This window comes from Saccostrea cucullata, unplaced genomic scaffold (assembly GCF_032062105.1).
Source record: "Saccostrea cucullata isolate Sc308-1 unplaced genomic scaffold, CSIRO_AGI_Scuc_v1 ctg294, whole genome shotgun sequence".
NCBI classification, from domain to species: domain Eukaryota; kingdom Metazoa; phylum Mollusca; class Bivalvia; order Ostreida; family Ostreidae; genus Saccostrea; species Saccostrea cuccullata.
In genome coordinates, this window is record NW_026936003.1 from 610139 (window position 1) to 630879 (window position 20741).

The 20741-nt window shown below is 32.7% G+C and overlaps 1 protein-coding gene across 3 annotated transcripts in view; it reads left to right on the forward strand.

The window, feature by feature from the left end:
• LOC134244548 (early endosome antigen 1-like) overlaps positions 1 to 20741 on the forward strand; it is a 38113-nt gene that overhangs the window by 4620 nt on the left and 12752 nt on the right. For all 3 annotated transcript variants that reach the window (XM_062726808.1, XM_062726809.1, XM_062726810.1), the window contains 25 exons: positions 274 to 380; positions 5316 to 5402; positions 5595 to 5653; positions 6533 to 6673; positions 7607 to 7675; positions 8441 to 8546; positions 8838 to 9005; positions 9365 to 9532; positions 9726 to 9863; positions 10167 to 10253; positions 10361 to 10443; positions 10689 to 10782; positions 10936 to 10989; positions 11288 to 11518; positions 11671 to 11805; positions 12232 to 12360; positions 12712 to 12834; positions 14925 to 15023; positions 15938 to 16060; positions 17210 to 17308; positions 18305 to 18445; positions 18758 to 18865; positions 19398 to 19445; positions 19837 to 19932; positions 20327 to 20416. In XM_062726808.1, coding sequence (XP_062582792.1) covers positions 274 to 380; positions 5316 to 5402; positions 5595 to 5653; positions 6533 to 6673; positions 7607 to 7675; positions 8441 to 8546; positions 8838 to 9005; positions 9365 to 9532; positions 9726 to 9863; positions 10167 to 10253; positions 10361 to 10443; positions 10689 to 10782; positions 10936 to 10989; positions 11288 to 11518; positions 11671 to 11805; positions 12232 to 12360; positions 12712 to 12834; positions 14925 to 15023; positions 15938 to 16060; positions 17210 to 17308; positions 18305 to 18445; positions 18758 to 18865; positions 19398 to 19445; positions 19837 to 19932; positions 20327 to 20416 — 2783 coding nt within the window. The remainder of the gene's footprint in view (positions 1 to 273; positions 381 to 5315; positions 5403 to 5594; positions 5654 to 6532; positions 6674 to 7606; positions 7676 to 8440; positions 8547 to 8837; positions 9006 to 9364; positions 9533 to 9725; positions 9864 to 10166; positions 10254 to 10360; positions 10444 to 10688; positions 10783 to 10935; positions 10990 to 11287; positions 11519 to 11670; positions 11806 to 12231; positions 12361 to 12711; positions 12835 to 14924; positions 15024 to 15937; positions 16061 to 17209; positions 17309 to 18304; positions 18446 to 18757; positions 18866 to 19397; positions 19446 to 19836; positions 19933 to 20326; positions 20417 to 20741) is intronic.

Genomic DNA, 20741 nt, shown 5'->3' on the forward strand with positions numbered 1-20741 from the left:
ACTCTTTGTCATGTATGTGTTTTACAGCATCTAGAGCTTTTTATTTCTAACAATTACCCAATGTTATGTGCTCTTTTGATCAAATCAAATTAAGATTTCTTCTAGTTTGCTTTCTTTCTCTTCTTTTATGACACATTTTGATATCACAGAAATCCCCCTGCAATAGCAGCCAAAAATAAATAAAAAATGTAGCAGAATTATTGTCATACACAGTGTCAGATTCATTCCTTCTTTCAATACAGTTTTCTGATCTGAATCTTGTGATTTCTTTAGTGAGCTCTGAGGTCCACCATCTACAAACCAAAGTCTCGGAGTTAAACAGTAAACTGGAGAATATAACGCAGGAGAGGGATAAACTACAGACCAGATCTGGCGAAATGGTAAGGGGAGTACCTTGTGTGACAGTTTAGATTAAATCAGGGGATATGATAGGGGACTTCATTCTTGTATTAATACAACTTTACTAATCAAGGGAAGTTTTTAATCTTCATGTATTGATATACCCTCATTGAGAACAAGGAGAAGACGAGTAGAAGGTCTCTTCTCTCAGCCCAACTATTTTTTCTCATACATTGTACATAGCTGTCAGTAGCGTATTAAAAGTGGACCCCCCTTAAGATAAGCCCCGATTTTCAATGCCTTTATTATGTATATCTTTGCAAAACATGCATTTGTGTGCATATTTATCATACCTAAAATTTGCAAGAATATTTACCAGGCCATATATACCATTTTTTTTTTCAGAGTGCGTTAATATGGTAGATATGAATGCATTTTGAAAAGAAATTTTATTTTTTCAGAGTGTGTTGATTTGGTCCCAAATTTAACGGTGTGCAATTTGAAAAAACAACTAGTAATTTTCAATTTCAAGGGGTACAGGTAGACTTTGTGTTTAAACTGGATGCAATATTTAATAAATCAGATATCTATTCATTCATTTTCATTAAGAGTTGTTTTTTTTTAATTTTCCAAAATATACTGAAAAAAATATAGATAGATAGATAAAATTAAGATTTAAGAAAAATTATTGTACCTTTAATTTTATTTTTTCCAAACTATTCAATAGTAATTTGATTGAGAATTTACAAATTATTATTCCCTTTTTTGTGTTACATTCTCAAATTCTTTAATAAATTAACAAAAATGATTTTTTTTTCTTAAAATAATATAGATATTTATGTATGATAAATAAAGTGTTTCTATAAAGTTTTGTATAATTTAATTCATTTATTTATCATTTTTAATTATTAAAACATTCTTTTAAACCATCATAAAATACCGAAGTTATGTTTCAATTTTTATGATAAATATAGATGATTCGAGATAAAAACAGATCACTTTGATTTTTAAGGAATTCTTAAGTTTATAAGTTAATTGATGAAGCACCTGTTAATTGGTATCAGTTCACTTTGAAATTTTTAATAAACAAAAGTATCGTAATAAGTGTAATGTGTTAAAAAAATTAATATAAAATGCAGTCCAAGCTGTAAATACAAGAAAACACAGGCTAATGTATTATCCCTTATAAATTTAGTTGTTGAAACATATGGAGATGGGCTAAATAAATTGTAAATATTGTAAATATGTGTGTCAGATATGAAAGTGAAACAGTGCTATTTAATATATAATGTAAAAATCAGTGCTGCTAAACGATAGAACTTCAAGATAATTCATAGTTTTTAAATAAATACGTTTTGTGCTTCTAAAATTATTTATTTAAATAATATGTATACAAAATATTTATTCCTACTAGTGCTCAAATTAAAAAAAAAATGAATTAAAAATCCATATTATTTTATTTAAATTCTGGTAGATTATTCATACAGGTAAGTCTACCTGTAAAAGGGCCCCTTAATTGAGTGTGTGTTGTGTGTGTGTGTCGGGGAATAAACCAATTTAACACAATTTGCAATTTTTTTTCAAAGTGCGTAATTTTTCAAAGTGCATTGTGACATGGGTGAATTTTTTTTAGCTGCGTGGGCTGAATACTGTAAATCACGTTTTATTCGCAGAACTTTATTTTCGCGTTATTATGTGAGACAATGAGCTCCCGAAAATTTCATTCTCGCGTTTAAAAGTATTCCATACAATTATATAGAGAAAAAACAACAAAATTTGTGAAAATTATGTCTCGCTTACAAAGAGCCAATGACTATCTCTCAAAAGTAAGGTGTGCGAAAATTTAGTGATCTAAGTATGTGTTAATGAATTAAGGTGATAGACTGATAGATCATTTTCAAGTATTTAGAAAACATTATAATTATGTGTTAAAAAAATTAATATAAAATGGTGAAAAATACATTTAATGATTTCATTCAAAATTTATTTGTAAATGATGATTCAAGGATACGAAGTACATGCAGGTAGCAGCAGGCACGTAGCATTGTTTCTGAAAGTGGGGCGGCCAACCAGAGAAAAAAAAAATTTACTTACCTGTAAAATTTGACAAGCAAAAAAAAAAGAAAAAAGAAAAAAAAAGGTCATTGCCCAAACTCCAAAATCCCTTTGTATGTGTGTGTGTGTGTGGGGGGGGGAGGGGGGGGGGTAGTGGCCAACTTTTTCAAGGCCAACTTCATTTCACTTCCAATTCTTTCCCATACAATACTACATTTCCTTGATATTAGTATACTGTGGTAAGAAGTGGGGGGGGGGGGCAACCAACCTTTCAATGGACATTTTCAATTGTAAAGGTAAAGGTAATGTTGGGGGAAAAGTGGGGGGGCCAGCTCCCCCCCCCCCTTTTGCTACGTGCCTGAGCAGCTAGGGAATAAATATTGTACAGTGATTATTAAGGGTGAAACGTTTACTGAATTTTGTAAACGTTTAAAGTATAACGAACAGCAGTAAACGAAACGTTACCGTTTAAACGGGAGAATTTTTTGTGTTGAATTTTTATGGCTACTTACTCATGAAAAACTATTTTAATAAACCATTCTTTCACTATAATGTAAGTACGAGTTGTCATTACTGTTTATTTGTTGGTTTTTATGACGAAAGAGTAGGAAGCGTCAAAACTGAAATGAGATAGTAATCCTAATACGATATATAAGATTGAGGGTTCCAGTTTACGTTCAATTTTTCAAAGCTCTATATTCAACATTTTACCGTTATAAGCATGATACTTTTAATTTTCTAATCAATAAATTCATTTTAGAACATAAACTTGGAAAAATAAAATAATACATCGCTAGTTTTCACTTCTCGTTAATTTTACGTTTCTGGTATCAATATTTTAACAGAAAAAAATGTTTGTAACAGACACGGAGTGTGTTTTCTTTGGTAAATATGAAATAAAACAACTTGTTTGGATAAAAGGTTTTTTTTCTGATAGACATTGACATTAACCTTCGTGTAAACGTTTACTCAATTTGTAAACGTTTAGAGCATTTAATCGAAACGTCGCCGTTTACACGTGTAATCGTTTCGCCCTTAGTGATTATAAGCCTGTTCATTAGATGTATAAGTGCTTGTTGCTATTATTTACATGATTGTTTAGTAACAGTCTATAAATTACTGTACCATCCACAAAAATATTTGAAAATCTATGAATTAATACTCTGTGGTCAACTTTCTATTGTTTGACTAAAGCATCTGGCTATTTGACATAGGTTTCTTAGTAAAATTGAGATCTAACTTTTCAGTCTTCTTGCCACATTAGTTGACATATATCATAAATGTTAGAAAAATTGTTTTTATACCCGTGATGCAAGCAGCATTAAGTGTAAATCATTTCAAAACAAGTCTTGTTTTTATCAAGTTTTATCAAGTTTTACTCATCTGTGTCAAGGATAAAAACTACCCACAGCAGGATTTTGAAAAAAAAAACCCCAAGAATGCAATCACTGTGACAAACAAAACACATGTCAAGGTCTTTTTTCTGCACAAACAACAACAAGTACAGAAGATTCAATCAAAACATACCATGTCAAAGTTCTAATCTTCAGTACTTGACAAAATAATTCTTTTTGGAGTGTATGAATCAATCTTCTTGCCGCATTAGTTGACATATATCATAAATGTTAGAAAAATTGTTCTTATACCCGTGATGCATTAAGTGTAAATCAATTTTTTTTTAGAGAAAAATCCCAAACAAGTCTGTTTTTATCAAATTTTACTCATCTGTGTCAAGGATAAAAACCACCCACGGCAGGAGTTTGAAAGAAAGAAAAAAACCGAAGAATGTAATCACTCTGACAAACAACACACATGTCAAGTTCTTTTTTCTGCACAAACAACACCAAGTTTAGATGATTCAAATCAAAACGTACCATTTCAAAGTTCTAATCTTAATGCAGTACTTAAAAAAATAATTCTTTTCTGAGTGTATTTCTTTTTTTCCAAGTCATGCACTTTAAAATATTTTATTCATGAGTACATGTAATACTATATGTTGTTGCAAATTTCCTTCTGCAATGTGGAGGCAATTTAGGGCAAAAAATTTAAAAGCATTTTATCTATCAATTGTTTATAAAATAAAAGGATAAAAGTGCTAAATTTTAATAAGGCTTTAGGCTGTTTTGGGATAGGAAAAAAAGGTTGCTGTTGCTTTAGACTGAGAGTCAAGAGTACATATAAAATAGAAGGGAAAAATTCTTAAGAGGAAATTTAATTTTCACATTTGAAGGATGTGGTCATGATAGGTTCAGATGTAATTATTTCTAGATAAACCAAAGGTTAAAATAAATTGAATTATATTTACATGTAATATCCACCTAGGATAAAAATTTCATTATTTTTGTACTCATTCATACAGAATTAAAAGGAAAAAACAATTTATGTTAATGTCAAACTTGACGTCTATTACAATTTGGCAATGATGAAAGTACTAAGTAATATTTTCTTAACTTAAAGGTTATAAAATAATTTGTTAAGAAAAATCAAACCTCATTATCTTGAACTCAATGAGACAGAGCAAAAAAACTTTGAAAATATCCAAAAATTACAGATATCCTCTGTAAATTGCTTAAATACTGTGAAATCACTAATTTTCATTGGGGTTAAATTTTGGTGGTTTTCAAGGTATGAAGCAAACCATGAATTTATGTCTACCATGAAATGTAATTTTTCATAGATATGACTACTAAACAATTCCTTGTCCACGAAATTAAATCCCAACAAACTCATATTTTTTTCTTAAACCACGAAAATTTGACCCTTCGAAAATATGTGATTTTAGAGAAGTTAAGTTAATTATGGGCTTAGGACATTCAAATCACTTTGACATATCCATGGTATTTGAGATAATTGATGTTCTAGACATGGAAATTCAGCTGTATTGATTTTAACCTTTCCATAATGATTATAACTTTTTACAGGCTTCAGAACTAGTTGCTGTTAAGGCTCGGGCCGATGAGATCGAGAGTCAGAGAGGCGCACACGAAGATCACATTTTTACCTTGAAGGTTCATTTTTCGTCCAAACATTATCAAGAAATCTGATCTTTTGTAACTGATTTCTCAATGTCAAATTCAGTATTGAATCTCATTTTTTTAAAATTTCAAATTAAACAAAAATATATTTTGATAATCAGTGTTGAATCATATTTTTTTTCAATTCAGATTTTTAAAAAGCATAATTTTACTTTCTCCTTTCAGCAACAAATGGAACAGAAAGAAGATCAGATGAAAAGTTTAGAAATACAGCTTAATCAGAGGTACTATCTACTAAAGGTAGCTCTGCTTAGTACATGTACTGTGGTACTCTAAGCTTGTGAAATCAATGAAATTTACAATTTCAGTACACTGTATTAAAAATCCACATGATACTGAAAGTTTTGCAAATTTCAGCATATTAATCAATAATTTATTATTACTGGTATAATAGAAACTCATGTTTCTTCAGAGTGAAATTAATTTGTGATATATACATGTATGGAGGTACTAATCACTGGAAATAAATGAACTTGCATGATTTTTTTTTTCAGTGCGGAAAAAAAGTAACAGTATACTTGAGTATATAATAAATGTCAAAATGTTGCACAAATGGTCACATGCTTATCATTGTTAAGACTTAATGACCACCACATTTCAAACAGTCACACCCTCCCTATCCCCCAGGACGCCCAATATTCATGGATGTAAAAGAAATCATCTATTGTATACATTAATTGTCATGTTAAGTGGGGGCATCAGTGGGCTTGCTTCATTGTTAATCTGATAGTACATAGAAGGATTGATGTTTGCATGAACATTGAATGGTGTAGATACATTGGTTTAATTTAGATATTGTTCAATTAGGTCTTACATTAATTAAAGTATACAGTAATAGTAGATACATGTACATGCACCACATATCCAAATTGCCACACAGGAATATAGTGTATAGATTGTACAATGTCATGTATATGCTCATGTTCATGTATTTTAAATTTTTAACTTGCATACCTTTCATTTGAAGGCAGATATTTTGAATTCATTTTCTATTCAGGAAGAAAGGAAATAAAAAACATGGCTGGCACAAAGTTAAAAAGCTGAAATTCTATTCAGACGACTTTTTACATTCAGTCATCATATGTTTAATGTTTGATTTGTAGGCCTGGCACAGAGGATGTCCTAGTGTTAAAGCAGGAATTGATATCTGTACAGAAGCTGATGGACAACATGACTCTGGAGCAAGAGAAAGAGAAGGAGGAATTAAAGAAGAAAATGACAGCTCTGGAGGAGGAGCATAGAGGGTAGGCAGGGTTAAAATATCAATGACAGCTCTGGAGGAGGAGCATAGAGGGTAGGCAGGGTTAAAATATCAATGACAGCTCTGGAGGAGGAGCATAGAGGGTAGGCGGGGTTAAAATATCAATGACAGCTCTGGAGGAGGAGCATAGAGGGTAGGTGGGGTTAAAATATCAATGACAGCTCTAGAGGAGGAGCATAGAGGATAGGCGGGGTTAAAATATCAATGACAGCTCTAGAGGAGGAGCATAGAGGGTAGGTGGGATTAAAATATCAATGACAGATCTAAAGGAGGAGGATGAAATTAGAGAGTGAAAGGCGGGGTTAAAAAAAATTATAGAAAGACTAGATGTACATGGAGGAGGAGCAATTTTCAAAGTTTGTTTTGTGAATTTCTTATCATTTTGGTGGGTTAAAATATCAATGACAGCTCTGGAGGAGTAGCATAGAGAGTAGGCGGGGTTAAAATATCAATGACAGGTTTGGAGGAGGAGTTTTAGGCCTCCTGAACAGAAAGGTTAAAAAGTTCAATGAAAGCTCTGGAGGAGGACCTCTGTAATCTCTTACACAGGGTTAAAAATTTCAAACAAACTTGACAGCTCTGGAGGAGGAGCATTGAGGCCTTCATCTAAAGATATATAATTTTGGATAGTGAAAAATTAATTACATCTTTTAAAAATCTTTTTCTTTGTACCACTTGAAAAGAAAATATGAATCTTAGGTGTAAGCATTTTCAAAGTTTGTTCAAACCATGGACAAATGAAAGGGGTTAAAGAATAGGGGTAAATGAAATTATTTTGGAAGAATTAAAGTTGAAATTAGTGGTGATTAAAGAAAATTATAGAAAGTACATAGATGTACATGTAAATAGTATATAGACTTCAATTTTCAAAGTTTGTTTTGTGATTTTTTTTAATATTTTGTTGTTGTTCCAACAGAAAACTTGAAAAAATAGCAGAGTTGGAAACCCTGTTGAACAGTGCTCCAAAATCAGAGGAAGTTCAGTTGTAAGTACAGTCTACAGACAGAATGAAAAGTGTATGTACAGATTAGTGTTAGGTCTCCTGAACAGAAAGCTTGAAAAGTTCAATGAAATTTTCTGATCACATTTTGTCTATCGTTTTAACCAGTTATAAAAATTTGCACATAATGTTCAGGTTTCATACATAAACTAATATTAACAATGCCAGTCTTTCAAAGAAACTCTCCGTGTAAAGAGTTTTCTTGACGGAAATAGGGGATGATCAAGTTTGCGAAATTCATTTTTTACAGCCTTCATCTAAAGGGAGATAATTTTGGATAGTGAAAAATCAATTACATCTTTTAAAAATCTTTTCTCTGTTCCACTTGAACAGAAAATATAAATCTTAGGTGTAAGCATTTTCAAAGTTTGTTCAAACCATGGCCCATCAGATTAGGGAGGGGCCACAATGGGGGATAAAATTTTTACAAAGGAATACTAAAAATCTTCTATAGAGAAGTAAAGCATTGATCTGTCAAATATTTTATGGAATCAAATTTATAAAGTGTAGATAATTTCTTAAGAAAATTTGTTGGCATCATGCATTATGTAGCCATAATTGTAATTAAATATTTGAAACTGATTTTTACATTTTCCTTAATAGAGATCAGGATGAGCAGTGTGGCCCATGGGCCTCTCATTTAAAAACTCTGATAAATTTTGACATTTTATTAATCTAAGAAAACATATATTAGTTTATGTACTAACGTCTTTTCCTTGTAATGTTTTTTTTCGTGAATTTTATTCCTAGATTGAAGTCAGCAGTATCAGAAAAGTCTGAATACACAGAAAAACTCCTGTCTGAAATCAAAGATAAACAGTCCACAATAGAGAGTCTGACTGAGGAGCAGAATAAGGTGTGGATCCAAGATTTTTTTAATACAGTTTATTAACTTAGTAGAGAGAAATTCAGAGATCCATAAATATATCATAAACCATCTAATATGCAGAATGAATGAATAATTTTGCAGCTGAAAATTGAAAATAATGCACTCTGCTCAATGTTTATGTAGTTGTTGTTTTAAAAAAAACGCAGTTAGTTCTTGGTCACATCCTTGGGTAAATCATGATTGGTAGATAAAGTGTTGTCATAATAACAATTTAGAATTTTAAAAAATTGACAATAGTTTTTGAAATTTTTCTTGTAGGTGAAGGAGGAATTAGAGAAATCACACAGTCTTATAGAAGAGAGGGATACCAGTTTATCCAAGCTTCAGGGTGACCTTGATGAAGTGAATGGAGAGCTGGAGACGACCAGGCAACAGCTACAGCAGAAGGAGAACCAGTTTGATCAGCTGCAGTCTGACCTTCAACAGGTCAATTTGGAATTTTAATTTCAATTTTAGAATTATTTTATACAGAGCAATAAGATTTTGATCTCTTTTGAGAGGAAACGTATTCTTCTTAATTTGCACAATTGATCTTGTTTCCCAAATCAAATTCAAGTAATGCATGCATAGGTATAAGTTGTTTTAATTATAATAAGACATGGAAATAATATGTGAATGTCATGAACGTGTCTATTAGGGACAGATGTGAATGTAAAGAATTTGCCGTCATTGGTACTCGGTATGTTTCTGCATCTATGTACAGAATTCAGAATCTAATGAATTTTTCCATGAATATTAGAAAGACATTTTGATTGTTTATTATTTTATCTTACGTTTTGAAACAGGGCCAAGAACAGAACACTTCAGTGAATCAGATGTTATTGGAAAAGTCCAATCAAATTGCTGAATTACAGAAGGCGCTGGACAGTCGAGATTCAGATTTTAACAAATCACAACAAAACTTGGAAATTCTGCAGAAAAAATTGGATGAAACATCTGCTGAGTTACAAAAGGTACATGTATTTCCAGTGTATTTCCTTCAGTCTCTCTGTTAAATTTAATTTCAAATGTACATGTATATCATTTTTAGACTGCTCTTATCAAAGGTTGACTTTTTGTTTCTAGAGAAAGTAGAGAGAAGAAATACTACAGAAATTTGATATCTTGATATTTTAGACTGATAGATTAAATTGTTTATACATATAGGTTCAGGAGATTGTTCAAGAGAGAGAAAAACAGTTGAGTGACCTAGAAAAGACATTCACAGAAATTAAGTCCCAGACACAAGAACAACTGCATCAGAAAGAACAACAGCTTAATGAGGTCAAGGCAGAGTGTGAAAAGGTAGATGATGGGCGTAATATGTTCTTTGTTTTATGTCTTCAATTCTAATTTTTTGATGAATGTTATTATATTAAATTGGAGATAATTTTGCAAACTGAAGGTCCTCTCAACTGATTAGTACAACATCCACAAAAATCATTATATAATCCTCTCTTCATGTGCCAATGTTTCCTTTAAGACTATAAGCATGATGAGTTAAGGTTACAAGTAGATGTCAGATGGAAACTTTAAATCATAGATACATGTATTGTACACATATTACTAATTTCACAGAAACTTCCTTTATACGTTCTTAATTTTCAGATCCAGGCCACTTCTGAAACCAAAAATTCCCAGCTTTCAGACTTGGAGCAGCAGCTTAACACAATGACAACGCACTACCAGAATGAGGTAGGTCAGAAAATCTTTGACACAATTTTAAATTTCTATTTCATCATCCTAAACAAAGTAGACTCTTATTGTTGTCACTATGTATATTATGAAATCTGTGTTGTTAGTGTGCAGCATCTGATGACTTGAAGACAAACCTTAGAGACAAAGAACAGCTGTTAGAGGAGGAGACTAGGAAACTTACAGCCAGGTAAAGATACTGATAACTGACCTCCCCCCCACCCACCCTCCCACTCTTTAACAGTTTAAGATAAGAGTTAAGGAAAAGCTTAAATATTCAATTATTGCTAGTATTTTAATATCATATTGCATTGCATATTATGGAGTGTTTCATATATATTTTCATTTACAACCATGTTTATCCGTGAAACTGTTTATTAAAAACATTCAAAATATTAATACAAAATTAACCTTGATAATAAATGATGTACACAGAGACCAGAAGATATCAGAGTTGGATTCGCAGCTTGGATCACTGAGGGAAGAGATGGGTAGACTGGAGTCAGAGAGGACCGATCTCATAGCCAAGGTTAGTGACGACATGTATCTGAAAATTTCTGAGTTATCTTCCTTTGTACAGATGTACAGAGATTATGTTATGTTATAATATGTAGGTGTGAATATGGAGTTTTTCTAATTTGAATTTGTTTTTAATTAATTAATAATGGACCTCTTCTTTTAGATTGAGGCTGGTGAGGGAACAGAGACTGTAATTAATCAATTAAAACAAGAAAAGGTATTGGAATTAAGAATTAAACCCATATTTGTTTCATTGAAACATGCATACATACAAATAAAGTCAAACCTCGATTTTTATTTCAAACTACGGATCGACCGAGAAAAAAGTTAGAGCTGTCAGATATTGGGTGTAAAATACATGTATGCATAAAGGATAAGTGATTGAGACTTTCAAATTTGTTCAACATATACATGTATATCCATGGTATTAGAGACATCAGTATCTAAGATAACCAAAATTCTACTGTATTGTCCAATATTAAATGGGATAAACTGGATTTTCATGTATTTTCCAGACAATACTCCAAGACAAAATATCTCATCTGGAGCAGACACTGAGCACACAAAAGTCAGAGAGTGGGCAGAAAATGGAAAATCTGCACAAACAACTGAATGAGGTCAAAGGTCAACTGCAGACAGCTCAGGACAAAGCACAAAAACAGAAGTCAGTTTTGGAAGAAAAATCAGAGAAAATTCAGGCTGCACAGCAGAAAATTCAACAGCTTGAGGGTGACTTAAATACAAAGGTAAACTGTATTCCTGTACAATTTTCCCCACTTTTTATTTTATTTGGTTTTTTTCTTTGGAGGGAGAAAGGGGAGATTTTCTTAAAATGTTTCATATCAAAGATTAAAAAAGCAATGTTGTACACTCCTTGATTTGTGGATTCTTTTAACAGAGTGAACTCCTTATAGCAGCAGAAGCAGCCCGGACAAGTCAACGGGCCGACTTAGAAAATCACATCAAAACGTCACAGAACATGTTAGAGGAAAAGTCTGGGGAACTTGCCAAGGCTCAGAAACAGATAGAACAGGTTCAGTTATTTAATGCTAATATAAAGCATCTGGAATCCACACTCTGGACATTTATTTTTTTGTGAGAATATTTTTAAGGTCACAGTTGTATTGTTCGTAGAAGTACTTAATCGCTTCAATACTTTTAAGTGTTGTTTAACTCTAAAGCAAGTTTTACTGTATACCATTAGAATAAGCACCAAAATGTGCAATACTGTATACATGTATACAGCAAAATTCGTTTAGTATGAACACGGATATTGCGAAGTTATCTTGGATCCCCATCTATATAAATTTAATGAATTTCTTATACGGTTGTAACAAATTATGGATATAGCGAAGTAATATCATAGGTCCCAGTGACTTTGTTATAACAGAGTTTTGCTGTACTGTCTTACTTTCACAGCTAGGGGTGAAGAATTTTATTTCTTTTGAAAAAATTACAGATTTCACAGGAAGTTACTTCCAAGAAAGAGAAGATTGCAGCCTTAGAGAGCTCTGTTAAGGAACATCAAGAAAAGATCAACGGACTGTCACAACAGACTGTAGTACTGGAACGTCAGCTCAAAGAGAAGGTACTCTGCACAGAACAGTGTTATATCAAACTATATGCCTTTAAATTTAAAATTTCAAGTACGGTTAAACTAAATTAATTTTAAGGGAGTCCCTGGGATAAATTTTACTGTGACGGTCTTAAAAACCAGGTTTCATTATATTTGCATAAGGAACATTATGAAAAGTTGCCTAGAGATTCATGTGAATAAAAAAAAATTATAATTGAAATTATCTTGTAAATAAATTCTTAATAGACAGATTATACTGTACATGTATTAGATAAAAAAGAAACTTGATCCTGGTTTATGACAACAAATAGAAAAGATGTGAAATAGATTTATATTATGAATTATTCATTTTAAATCAATTAGACCTCGGCTTATGACAAAAGTATATCCCAAGTCAAAGATCTAGAAAGTCAGCTGAGCACCGAGAAGGGGAATAACAAGGAGCTGAAAAAACAACAGGCTCAAATGGAAAAGAACCTGAACTCTGTAAGTATAAGGAAACCTACTGTATCAAAGTGTTAATTTTGTGTACTTCAACAGAATATTCTAAAATGTGATTGGAGATTTTCATTACACAATTCATTAGAGTATTTATTGCATTAGTGACTTGCAGCTTTTTGTTAATAAGTATTATTTGTTTAAAATACGTCATGTTTATATAATATTTTTATACCCCCTGCAAATGAAGTTTGGGGGGGTATATAGGAATCACCTTGTCTGTCTGTCCATCTGTCTGTCCGTCCGTCCAGCTGTCTAGCTGTCCGTCCATCCGTCCATCCATCTGTCTGTGCAAACGTGTCCGGTCCATATCTTTCTTATGGAGGGACATCTACTACTAAACACAAAGATTGCCCATGACCTAGGGGTGTGTCATGACCTAAAACCCAAGGTCATTAGCCGAGGCTTTTATATTTCAAACAACAGTGGAGACCGAGGAAAAATTTGCATCATTCACGACAACAAGGACTTTATTTCTATTCTACCAAGGGCGATAAACTTGGCCAATTGTTTCCTCTATAGAGAAACGAATTAGGTCACCATGTCTCGATTACACTGTTCTATTTAACACCAGAGAGAAATTTTGTTGACTTACCTATATATGGAATGCAGACAATTTGAGCTTTCGTCGCATTAAAAATAGTCTTTTTAAATTACAAATTTGTTCGTAATACGTATCGATCAGTTAAAATGAATATACAAAAACAAAATCATGTTCTTTTTTTACTGCTAAAATCACGTTGTTTAATGTGTAGGGAGGTCCGTGGAATAGGGTGTGTAGCTATAAAAACCGACATTCATCAGCAATTTTATACAATTTACAGTGTTTATAATGCAAAAGACGACACATCGATGCGGTCTAAACAAGTATTCTACAGCCAAACATGCATTTGAATTGTTAATTTGATTGTGTCTGATAATTTTTTGATGACGTTCGTGATTTGTAGATAAACTTGGTAGAAGTTTTCAGTAACCATGGTAGAATACTCTACACAAAGATTGCCCATGACCTAAGGGTGTGTCATGACCTTGACCCAAGGTCATTTTGGGAACTTCAAGGTCACTGGAAGAAAAATTTCATAATTCGTGTCCGGTCCATATCTTTCTTATGGATTAAATTTGGTAGGTTATTTCACAAAAAGATTGCCCATGACCCAAGGGTGTGTCATGACCTTGACCCAAGGTCATTTTGGGAAGTTCAAGGTCACTGGAAGAAAAAGTTCATAATTTGTGTCCGGTCCATATCTTTCTTATGGATAAACTTGATAGGTTCTCATTTCACACAAAGATTGCCCATGACCTAAGGGTGTGTCTTGACCTTGTCTCAAGGTCATTTGGGGAACTTCAAGTTCTATGGAAGAAAAATTTCATAATTTGTGTCTGGTCCGTATCTTTCTTCTGGATAAATTTGGTAGGTTCTCATTTCACACAAAGATTGCCCATGACGTTAGGGTGTGTCATGACCCTAACCCAAGGTCATTTGGGGAAGTTTAAGGTCACTGGAAGAAAAATTTCATAATTCATGTGTGATACATATCTTTAATATGGAAAAACTTACTTCTGAAAAACCCAGCGGGGGGTATTTTGTCCCGTTTGGACAGTTCTAGTTATCATAAGAGTAGGAATGCACCAAAAGTTGCCAATTTATTTTACTTACATAACATGGTACTACTCAATGAGTACTCTTATATATATAAAAAAATATTTAATTTAATGTCCAGCACTTTGTAAGTAGTAGGAATTTGATTGTATTTTCTCATGGAACCTGAGACAGTCTTAAGTCAATTAGAGTAATTTTGCTTATTCAAAACAATATTTCTTTTGATTTCACTGGAATTTACAATATGTTCTATACCTTTTTTATTGGTTTTCATTTTGTTTGTGATTTTCATTGCAGTGTTTTCACTGTTTTATTCCTCTTTGAAAAGAACTTATAATAAATAAAATGGCACCCCCCCCCCCAAAAAAAAATGGCCGCCCTTTTCAGTAACACTCAGTTCACATAATATGAACAATCTTTGTTAAGAAGGAATTTCAAAGTAAAATAATCTTGGAAAAAAAAATGAATTTCTTTGTAGGAGAAAAAAGCACATGAAACAGACGTGAGCAAGTTAAAAGGAGAGGTAGAGAAGCATACGACAGAAAAGAAGGCTCTAGGAATACAGATAACTCAACTGGTCAGCTAACTCTATGTCTACTTTCATTATTATTTAGCTATGACCTCTTTCTGTAACTGTTAAAATGGGTATAGAAAAGGCCATCTTGACTGTAAGAAATATGTAGAAGCACAAACTGATTGTCCTAAAAGTAAAAAAAACAAACTTAAGGTAGAATATTAAAGAACTTGAATTCTCGTAAAATATTACTTGAAGAGTAATAGTTTAGCTCTACTGGTCAGAGACCAGAAGAGCTAATGCGATAGTAAGGTGTTCGTTGTCCATCCGTCCGTCTAGCTGTCTGATTTCAATATAACTTTGCACACAAGTAGCCTACACTAAGATACACAATGTTGTGCATCTGTTTTTGATTTCGATGAACGGTGTTGCCTTGGTTACTAAAAATAGAAATTTCAGTGAAATTCCTTTAAAATTCCAATCCTCATACAGTTTTGGTCTGATTTCAATATAACTTGGCATACAAGTAGACAACACCAAGATACATAATTTAGTACATCGGTTTTTGATTTCGTTGAACGGTGTTGCCATGGTTACTAAAAATAGAAATTTCTGTGAAATTCCTTTGAAACGCTACTCCTCCTACAGTATTGGTCTATAGTAATGTAGTGATGTAGTGCATCGGTTTTTGATTTCAATGAACGGTGTTGCCATGGTAACTAAAAATAGAAATTTCTTTGAAATGCTTTCAAAATGCTACTTCTCCCACAGTTTTGGTCTTATTTCAATTTAATTTGGCACACAAGTTGCTTCAAAGAGAGACTTATTCAAGGATCATTATTATATTTACTGCTTTTGTAAAGTTTCAAGTCCAAATGGCTGCTTTTCTCTTCATTTGGTATAAGTACAAAACAGTAGAGCTACAGTCTCGACAGAGACTTCTGGTTCATTTATGTGTGTTTTTTTCTCATTAACAGAAATCTGATGTGGACACCAAGGATAAAGTCATAAAAGAGAAGTCCAGAGAACTGGAGACCCTCACAAAAGAGAGGGATGATGCCGCGACTAAGTTAGAAGAACAAAGGGCTATTGTCAAGAAGGTAAACCTGAGAAAATGTTCCATAAAGAATTATCTGTTGAAGACTTCACAGTGTTAATGTTCATGTATAAATTTTATTTGTAAATTGTGCACTCATGATTTTTTTTTTATGCGCCCGTCTTAAGACGGGACGTATTATGTTATAGGCTTTATGTCCGTCCGTCCGTCTGTCTAGCTGTCCATTCCTGTCCGGCTCATAACTTGAATACTATTAGGCCTAGGATTATGAAACTTTGTCAACTTATACTTCTTGGGTAGACGGTGTGTCGCGCACAAAAACAGGTCGCTCTGACCTTTAATAAAGATGCTATAGCCAAATATGGAAAAATCCTGTCCGGCTCATAACTAGAAAACTATTAGACCTAGAGCTTTCAAACTTGGCAAACGTATACATCTAAAGTAGAAGGTGTGTCGCGGCCTATTTCAAGGTCACTGTGACCTTTAATTAAAGTGAATTTTTTAAAAAATTTAAGTCTTTTAAATTCTAAATTTCATAATCCTAAAAAATGTAAAAATATAGTTGTATGCTTATTAAAAAACATTAAATTAAGTAAAAACTTATTTTTTCATTATATACTTTACAGCAATCTGTAACAAATGGTTATGCTTTGAGAGGAATTCAGTTTGTCCCACAGCACTGGGGAAGAATTTTGATAGCAGAAATTTGCATGACAAATTAGAGAGAAATTAATGAGTTTATTGTCAGGAAATCTCTGATCTGATGCAGCTGTTATCTTAACTTATCCAGGGAGTTGGGCAAAAAGATGTTTGTGTTAAATGGCTAGTCCAGATAAAGATCTTTCAATTGATGTTCTAGTGTATGATTAAAACTAAATTAGTATTGTATAATATGATTAAAAATAATTATACATATGTTCATTGAAAAATACAAAAAATTATATTTCAATTTTAAATTTATATATTTGCAACAAATTGCAGTCATGTCTCACTAGTATTATTTGTTATAATATCCCTACACTGTAAGTCTCTTAGAGATGTATAATAAGAAAAGGAAATTAAATAATTGAAATCTGTGTCAATCTGTTAATCAAGGCTACCTGATTTTCTTGCATCCTAACCAATGTATGATTATTGAACAATATTTGATGGGCGTATCATGCTGTGGCGGGGCACTTTATTGTTTGTTCAGATGGAGCAGAGTCATGCTGAAGAAGTGAAGAGGTTACAGGAGGAAGGGAGGAAGACTCAGAGGACAGCCCAGGAGAAACAAGACAGTCTACAGCAGCAGGTAGGGGTTAACACACAACAACAGGCTTACATAAACATCAACTACAGTAAACAACAAATCAATAGATGCAGTACATTAAACAATAGGTGCAATACACGAAACAACAGTTACAGTACATAAAAGCAAAGGTGCGATACATAAAACAAAAGATGCAGTGCAAAAAAACACATTCAGGTGCTCTAACCTTAGGTTAACTACTAGACAACAGGTTGAATAATTATGTAAAACAATGTGCTCTACAGAAAACAACAGGTACAGTACATGAATTAACAGCCCTGGTAACATACATATAATAACAGGTGCAGTTTTCTCAGTGAACATCAGCCCACAGACTTCATGTAATATTCATTAACATTGCTTTTTCACAGAATCTCTGTTCATTTAATATTAGTTATTTTGAGTAGAGGTGATAATTATTTAATAGAGAATGTCATCTTGTAGTCTGGGCTTTGACACATTATCTTCAGAAATTCCTGGTGCGTGTATAACTACGTACATGTAGCATGTCTGGACTCTGGAGCCAATAAATTATCAAGGTCAAGGTGTTATATGTAATTAGGCTAAGCATATTTGACCTAAGTGGAGTATACTTGCATGTAGATTATTACACATGGGCACTTTGTGTAATTTATACAATGCAATGTTCTAGTAATAATTTCATGTAAGTGTAATGGGAGAGGAGAAGAATGCAGTGGACCAGATCGGGATTCGAACCCGGGCCCCCTGAAACTCTGGTCAGGTGCTCTACCGACTGAGCTATCTGGCCAACCTCCACATATGTACACCAATTGGCTTGCATGATAATTTTATACATGTACATAAAAAACCCAATCATTGTATAAATATACACATTTAAACAGTAATAATAGTAATAACAATTGCATACATGTACACTGATAACTAGTAATGATTGCATTCATGTATGCTGATAACCTGTATTAAAAGGTAGATGCTAAAGACTACCTGCATTGAGAATTTTATTCACTCTGTTTCTAGATTGACATAGTCAAAGATGAGAAGTTAAAATTAATTGAAGAGAAGTCCGGATTAGAGAAAAAGATTGTGGAACAGGAAGCTGCCATCGAAACTAAAGAAAAGGAACTCAGGGATACACTGAACACACATGCCAAGGAGAAGGTGGGTAGAGTTTGATAAATAAAATGTGGATATTGTGAATCCTCAGTGATGGGCAAAATTACAATTGTCATCATATTTTAATTGTTTGTTGCTGTTTGAAAGTATACTATTTATTGGAAATATATTTGCTTCAAGCCTGTTTGCTATACACAAATTTACAGTGATTGTTTTGATTTTTGAACTGTTTTTTCATGACCAGTATGGGGGATATTGTTAAAGTAGTGGCCATTAACAAATACCATGTTGGAGACTGTAAAAGTATTTTCAATCAGCATTGTTGTGGGTGTTGTTTAATTTTTTTTTTTGATGCAGAAAACATTAGAGAGTGAATCCAAAAAGAAGGAGGAGGAACTGCGATCAGAAATAAATGCCATCTCAGTGGAACTCAATGATGTCAAGTCCCAGCTCAACAAGGAGAAGGTAGGCTGGATTTTACAGCGATTTCTCCTTAAAAAGGCAATAATTAATTTTGTGTTTTGCTATAACAAATAAAACCCAAAAGATTTTATGTTTAATGCATGTATATGCACATGTACATGTATATGCACATGTACATACATGTATACAATTATACAGATTGATGGTTTGTTTGATGGAACAAGTCATTAAAACAGAGAATCCCTTGTAGTTCGCTTTGAGATTTTTTCTCATCATATTCTGTAAAACTTGTCTGATCCACACTCGGCTGGTCCCAAACAAACTGGCTGGAGTAGACAACATTCTGGGTTACTTAGACAACTTGTTAAACAATTGAATTTATTGAAAATTACTTAAAGTTTACATTGCATTGTGCAAGATTTTAGAGCACACAACATCAAGATTAGGCAAGATTCACTGTATTTTCTCTACAATTTTATTATCATATTAAAAGTATGGAGATAAAATATTTGTAAGAAAGACACTGTTGGTTTCATGGATTAATAACAAAACTTTTGATGTTTCTTTGATTCAGGAATCACTTTCTTCCAAGACAGAATCTGAAAATACTCTCAGGGGCAAGGTAGGAACTTTCTATAGTCTAAAACCTTTTATTTTGTCAATGATAGCAAGTAAAGATAAACTATTTTAAAATGATTAAATATGTGGCTGTCAGAATTGTTCAAATTTATATAATGACCAAACATTCTTCACATTATCAAGTTTTTGTGGGTTTTTTTTTCCTCTTCAAAAAACTTATGATATACACATTTAAAAGTCAGGAAAGCTTCTATTTGTTCTGCCCTGCCACAAATATGACCAAGTTTTTATCTTATGATCTGTCACCATTCAGTTCTTCTTATAGTACAGTATAATGCTATATTCAACCAGAAAAAGTAAAGATCCAAGAAGCTAGCTAGGTAAAGTCATTGATAGTGTAATTTGAAAAAGATGTATCTTATTTTCTTTTTCAGATTTCTGATTTTGAGTCAAGGAAGAAAGACTTGGAAGGAACCATTGAGAAGTTGAAGTCGGAACTGGAAGATGAGAAAGAAAATCTGGCTCAGCAGGTAGATGATCGCTTGATGTCCTGGAAATTATTTAGTACAAGACTCTTTGAATTAAAACTTTGTAATTAGGATGAATTAAATCAATTCAATCTCAGTGATTATCAATATGAATTGCAGAGGTCTCAATGGACCGTCTTGACTGCAAAGAAAAAGAATGTGAATTAAAACCTGTTATATTTACCCCAACATTTGGTTTTGTCTGCTTTATGACAAAATTTTTATTGATCTCGTAAAACTCTCTTCAAGCATGTTTAGCCACAGGAAACTAATCTTTTAAAAGATGGGGAACCCTGAATTAATTTGTGTATATGTTATTAATTGGAGTGAATTCCAGTCAATGCAGGGAAGTTTTCATTTTAATTTTTACAACTTTTACTGAAAATTTTGCTTGCAGAAGGAAATAAGTGATCTGAAGACACAGGAGCTACAAAGTATGGTACAAGAGAAAGTGACCGAGGCCGAAAAACTCCAGGAACAGACTAAGGTAGGAAAAGATATGTAACTTAAATGAGTTTTTTTCTGAAAATTTGTGTGTGTGTGTGTTGGGGGGGGGGGGGGATCTCAAATTGTTGATTGACAGTGTACCAGAAACAGGTATAATGTCATAGTATAAGGGTTTGCTGTTTAGTTCAAATCTCAAATCATTATTGTCATAAAAATAAATCCCTTTCTTAATATTTTGAGGAAATAATTAGAATGCTGTCTTTATGGGATACAGGTGATCGTTAAGCTCCTTTTTTTTCTTTAAACAATAAACAAATAAAAACATAATTACCTTTTTTTTTTCTTTTGGTGAGTTTCTGTAGTAG